General features: G+C 48.5%; 1 protein-coding gene across 1 annotated transcript; it reads right to left on the reverse strand.

The window, feature by feature from the left end:
• Positions 1-1,207: 1,207 nt before the first annotated feature.
• On the reverse strand, positions 1,208-4,990 carry nrip1b (nuclear receptor interacting protein 1b; the record flags this gene model as incomplete). Its single annotated transcript, XM_083909878.1, has 1 exon — positions 1,208-4,990. The coding sequence occupies one exon, from the start codon at positions 4,988-4,990 to the stop codon at positions 1,382-1,384; it is 3,609 nt and encodes a 1,202-aa protein (XP_083766004.1). The 3' UTR covers positions 1,208-1,381.
• Between the last annotated feature and the right edge of the window lie 1,478 nt (positions 4,991-6,468).

A 6,468-nucleotide genomic window follows, 5' to 3' on the forward strand; every position in this document is an offset into this window, starting at 1 on the left:
ATATGTATTTAAAAAGATCACAAGACTAAAATGGATAAAGCAGTGTGTGTGTGTGTGTGAAATAACCGAAAAAAATAATACAGTACAATAAAAAAAAGAAAATAAGGAGCTAGATACCAAAGGGCTCGGTGATTGTTACACATATCCAGCCGCTATGTAAATAAAAACAGAAGATGTACCTGTGGTCTTCTCTTCATTATCATGCAATTCTTTTGACATTTTTATGAGTTTAAGAGACAGAGAGAGAGAGAGAGAGAGGGCCACGGAAATAAGAGATGTCCATAAACCACAACAGTTAAGAAATGATGATTAAAAAAATAATAATAATTATAATAATTCAAATCACCAACTGTCAAATTCTCAACAGATAACAACACTGACATTTCTTAATTACATGCCATAAAATTATTCTGGAAAAACTGGGACAGAACTCGGCTTCAAAAAGTGCAAACTCTGGGTGAAAAAAAAAAAAAAAGCCAATGTGCTTCACACTCTGTGTGCATGGAAAAAAAACAACAACAACAACAACAAAAAAAACAGTGGTGTGGGTTTAGGATGGCGAGATAAGTTCCTCAAACGCTGCAACCTTTTAACTGTTGCTCCAGAAACCTGTTTACACGCAGTTGCTCAACTGTAAACGCCGCACATGCTCTGTTGACCCATCTGCTCTGAACTGCACAAACATCACTACCCTGAATTTGCACCGTTACAAAGCTCAGAATTCGTCGCGATTCAAAAGATGTGAAACCTCCGCTGATGCATTTATCACTTCATTGGTTATGTCACCACACCGTGGATCTTTAGAAAGACAAAGCGTTTGTCATGGTAGGATCTTCACTGAAGCTATACCGGTGCGAATATTCCTCAATGTCCTCCCCTGAATTAATGTATCGTGTACATTCTTGTAATAGACTGCGCTGGAGAGACACTGTTTGAAATCTTATCGGAAATTAATGTGAAAAATTCTGATGGGAGAAAATAAATACTAAATGTCTACTTTTTTCGGAGTCGTTAATTGTGAATGAAATGGTCTCTAAATGTTTAAGGGCCAGGCTACAAAGAAGACCGTCGATCGCGATATGTGTGTATTTCAGTATAAAACCAGTGGCAAAATGAAAAACGTAGTGCATGATAATCACCGATGGTAAAGGTTAAACTTTGAGAAAGATGTTTAGTTCATGTCGCATCAATTAAACATCGCGCTAAGACAGACCTGTTTTTGAGTTTTGCATTCTTTGTTATACGTCTCATAAAACCAGTTTGGCAAGTTTATTTAAAAACAAAAACAAAACAAAAAGAAGAAGAAAAAAAAAAAAAAATCAGAGTCAATTTGTTTTCCACTTGTTATTTTTTTCTGTCGTTGATACAAGTTCTCGAATGATTAGCTCAGCTCTTGGCTCTCGTGGCTGTGCTTGTCATTGTGGCTCGGTAACTGTGGGGCGGAGCTGAGACTGTGTTCGTACGCATGCATGTCACTGATTGGCTCCTCTTTTACCCTGACCACAGACTGTGTCCCTTCCGTCTGCTCTCGCATCTCTTTCCTCAGCTGAATGCTGCCCTTCTGCAACATGTAATACAGGATGGGGTTGGAGCGCGACAGCCGGGGAGAGTCCAAGTTCGAGTCGCAACCCTCCTCCTCGTCCTCGTTCTCCTTGCTGCCCCACCGCACGGGGCTCTCGGGCTCCTGCTTGACGAGAGTCGGAGGGTCTCGTTTTTGAGCGGCGGGCCACGGAGACGGGTGGCGGCTCCAGGGCGTGCAGACGGGGCTGTCACCTGCAGGGGGCGTGGGCAGTGGTCTTAGATTGCTCTGAAGCCCTGAGTTGAGGGGGTTGCCATGGGGGTTCCATCCAGGTACGTGGACAAAGCTGTGATTATGGGCAGGCTGACTGAGAATTCGGCCATTGGCCTTGCCATTGGCCTGCAGGCTGGAAGGGCTGGGGGCCCCCCGGGGGTGCTGGGACAGCTCCTTCAGGCAGTTGTCAGAGAGAAGCAGCTGTTTGAGCACATTGAAGCCCCGGCTCTCCCTGGCAAGGGTTTCACTTGGAGGGCTCCTGGCTGGAGCCTCCTCTTCCTTTAGAATCCTCTGCCGGTCAGGGTCAGCAGAGGAAGCAAAAATGTTTGTATCAACACTGTCTACTGCTCCCGGACAGCTGGGATTAGTCAAACTATCAGTCCGATCAGAGTAGAGGCGTCTCTTCTTAGGACTGGGGCTTGGATACTCCTTCTGTTCCTCTTTAACCTGTCTTGGCTGAGACTCAGTCTGCATAGCAACATTGGTGTAGTAGGTAGCAGTCTTTTGTTTAAGCAGCTGGCTCAGGAGGCCATATTTTGCAATGACCTCTGCTGGCCGGGGTTCTGTTTTTAAGTCCTGCTGAAAATCAGAGAGGGGACTGTTCTTCTCATAGCCACTAGATCTCTTTCTGCCACTGAAGTCCTCAGACATGGCCGAAGATGGTCCCACCCCCTCTGTGATCTCTGTTTTGACCTTTACATCCAAAGGGGGTCCGTCGGAGGTGTCACAGATGAAGGAGGCTCTCTCAGAGCTCCTCTCATAGCATCCCCCCGTCACCTCCGCACTCCTCCTTCCACTGGGCCTGTCTTTGCGGTTGCTCGTCGCACTAGCCGAGCCTGATCCGAGAAGGAGCTGCAGCACAGTGCGCCTCTCCAGAAGATTCTCAATCTGAGAAGGAGGAGAGGCTTCCTTTTGACTGAAAGGCGTGCCACTGCCTGAGGGTCTGTCAGAGAGTGGAGTGGTGGTGGTCCTGTGGATCGGAGTATTGAGCCTTTCCAACAGAGCAAGGGGCCTGCTGGCGTCAGGTTCCTGGCCCAGCACTTTGCTGGAGGGAATGGGTGGGGACGAAGAAGCTGTGCCACACTGAGCCAAATTCTGCAACAGCTTACTGGCACTGAAGGCAGGCTCAGAGGCCTTCTCAGCAGGGAAGGTTTTAGATTTACACAGGTCCAATGGACTGGACTGGACGTGAGGGGAGGGATAGGAGTATGGGGATAGTGCACCACCAGGGTCACGGTTAACTGAGTAGAGAGGTTGGGCTGGGGCTACAGGTCTATCTGTTGGGCTTTTTGTCCTGGTCTCCTCCCAAGACAGTTGTCCCTTTGGTTGGCTTCGAGACATGGTGGCCATAGTTATATCGACTGGTGAATCCTGGTTACTCACGCCTTTGTTAGTCATCTCATTATTTCTGCGCTCAAGGAGAAGCTGCATAAGTGTGAGCTTAGGGTGGGATTTTGGGTCTGGGCTCATTTCAGACTCCTTGTTTCTGGTCAAATTCGATCCTGATGCCTCTGGCTTCCACTTGTTTATTAACGTTTCTGTTAGTTTGTCTAGGGAGGAGGTAGAGATGGAGGGAGATGAGAAGGTAGCATTGGAAACAGAAGAGATAACGGTGGGAGATGGTGAGAAATTTGAGGTGGAGGGATGAGTTGAAGCCTGGGGGGAGAATGCAACTGGGGTGGAGGAAAACACTGTTGTGGAAGAAGAGAGGGTAGAGGTGGAAGAGGAGGAGGAGAAGGAGGGGATATTAGATTTGGGCCCTGTGTCTTGTGTGTTGGCCCGGTTTCTCATGGACAGGTCGATCGGGGAGCAACTTGAATAGGAGCTCTCTGCATCACTACTGTCCTTGGTCAGGCTCCTCTCCTGCGTAGAGCACTCACTGTCTGATGTGACTGAAGAGGATCGACTGGGTGGCAAAAGGCCACAGCTATCCTCCAGGTGCCCGTTTTTTGTCAGCTGCTTCTGGTTGTTATGGTTGTTTAGTAACAGGAGGAGCAAGCTGCTGCACGTCTGAGGGGGCCGGGTTGGACGCGAGTCAAACCCTCGCTTCTCCCTAGGTGGTTGGCTGTGTGTGATGTTTGGAGCATTTGGGGGTGTGGCCGGGGAGCTTTGGCTATGGCCACGTAGCAAAGAGGGGCTCTGTGGACTTGACAAGGGGGTTCGAGAGATTGTTGTCGTTATCGTGTTTGTCGCCGTCATTCCGTTTTGAGTCGTTAAGGAGCTAATGGTGTCTACAGCTCCGGGCAGAGTCCCTCCCACACTTGGTGGTCTTTTGTCCGGGCCGTGCTGCTGGTTTGCCATGGCAGCTAATCTTTCACTGGCAGATCTTCCAGAGAGTTGAGCTTTGAGCGCATGCTCTCTGGAATACTGCTGAAGATGGGCTTCGCTCGAAAGCAGCAAAGCCAGTTGACTGCAGGCTACACTGGGCTTGGGCGAAGGTGCTGGGCTGGAACGGATTTTCACCATGTTGGCCACCGCCTTCAGACGCTCCGCACAAGACACTGAATCAGTAGCCGTCGATGCAGGAGGAGTGGCACTGTGTGCTGACCGAGGTGATTCCGGGGGTCTCTCCTGATTGTGCCCCCGTCGACTGTAAGGTGTGTTGCTGTGATTCTGAAGTTTGCCCTTTCTCACGAGGCCCTTCAAGCGACTTGAGGCGGTCCCATACACAGAGGGTGGGTCTTTGTCTGCAGGTGGTGCCTTGGGTGGAGAGGCACACTCGCTGGGGGGCTTATTAGGGTGCTGAGACATTGCCACACTCTGAAGACGTGAGCTGAATGACTGAAGCAGTGAAGCCAACAGGGTGCTTTCACCTGCGTGAGGAGACCCCTCTAGTGCTCCATTTTGCAGGCCACCCCCGCCTTGGCCATTCAGTTCCATTGGGGATGAACTCGTTCGCTGGTTTCCTGTATCATTCCAAGCTCCAGAGCGCAGTAGACGGGCCTTTTTCAGGTGCTGTGAAGAGCCTAGTGTGGGACCATTGGTTCCAGTCTTGGGAGCTGTCGGGCCATGGTTGGGCAGTTGGTAGGGCCTGCCCACTTTGTCACCTTGCTCCTGATTACTGTGGGAAGCCTCTGACCTCCCACTTGCCGTGGCCCCAGGCCCGGCCACCACTGGATGCATTAGTAAACCTTCCAGATAAGTTAGAACAGCTGAATCCTTGTGTGTCTCAGGGCCAGGCTCCTCCCCATGAGTCATGTTCAATACTAAGATCCTCTGATGTGGTTCAGCACAGCTACTGGGAAACAAATGTCCACGAGGTCATCTGGTAGACAGTGGTAAGTACTTCCTAAATGACAAAAAGAAGGCAAGGAATTGCCCAGTATGCACACTGGCCAGAAGGTGATCCCTCTCCGTAGTGACCACAGTTAGCACTGTGCAAAAACAGTAGTCATGTTTGGAGGCAAAATGGGGCAGGGGGCCTCCCAGGCATTGTTGTATGCCCTTTAAACACTGTAGAATCCCAGAAGACCCAGCTCCAGGCTTATGTGAGTAGCAAGTGAGGAGTCAGCGGGATTTCACCACAAAGATGTTGACACATTCCGTGGCTGTGGATGTTTGGGATATCTCTCCTTCGGCCTGGATGTGGTTCTGTCAATGGCGCCTTTCAGCTTTGCGGATCTCACATGGGGGACCTATGGGAGAGAGTGAGAGAACAGAAGAGAGAGGGAAGAGATGGGCAGAGAAAAAAGAGAGAGAAAAAAACTGTGTGAGAAGCAGGGATTTGTAAAGCACTATATCACATTCATTTCACCACCTTGTCTGCCATCTCTGTTACTTAGCAACATTTCAGACTGACTGCACACAGCTCCTTCTCCTCTCTGCACTCTCTTTTCACAGCCACTGAACAGACGATAAATGTAGATTAGGCCTGATTGGCTCCAAATTGAAAATTCAAGACCACTACCTTAAAAACATTCAGGACCTGAGCTGTAAGCCCCTCACAGAAATGTCTTTCAACAGTGAAGGGGCCTTGTGAGAGCTGTGGATGATAATTTCTTATGCAGCTTGTCATTTCAGTGGATTATCCCCCCCCCCCATCACTACCTTCGGCTCCTTATGCACTTAAGCAGCATCTCATACAAATCAAACCCTCAGTCTGCATGAAGCCACTGACTCACTCACTCACACACACACACATACACACAAAACATTAAAGCAATTAAACTTAAAGGTGCCATATGTAAGAATTTGGCCAAAAACGGTTACTTCATTCAAATTCAAAATACGGAGGTCATTTAGGTTTCGTTTTCTGACGTAACTGGCAACCCGTGGTTGCTCGGCAGCTGAGACTCTACTGACTGCAATGATTGGTAGACGGCGGTAGGTGGCGCCACATGCCAAAACATAAACATGATTTGCAGTCTGCAAAATATATTTTCTAATGCAAATATTTTGGCTGTACTGTTGTTGTTGGTGAGTTCAGTTTGTTATATGAACATTATTCCTGAGTCTCTGTGACATTTTAGGAGGATTTTATGGCCAGTTGCTTTAGATTTATTACATAATGCACCTTTAAACACAAGCACGTGAATGTGCACCGTGTTCATGAATGATCTCATATATAACGGCAGTGAAAGCCATTCTTGCATTAGTCCAGCAACTGCATTACGTTTAATAACACTTTGCCAGGTGTGAATTCCTTTCTAGGATCAGCTCTTTGGAGGCTGAATAGT

Source organism: Microchirus variegatus, assembly GCF_963457635.1.
Source record: "Microchirus variegatus genome assembly, chromosome: 2".
NCBI lineage: Eukaryota > Metazoa > Chordata > Actinopteri > Pleuronectiformes > Soleidae > Microchirus > Microchirus variegatus.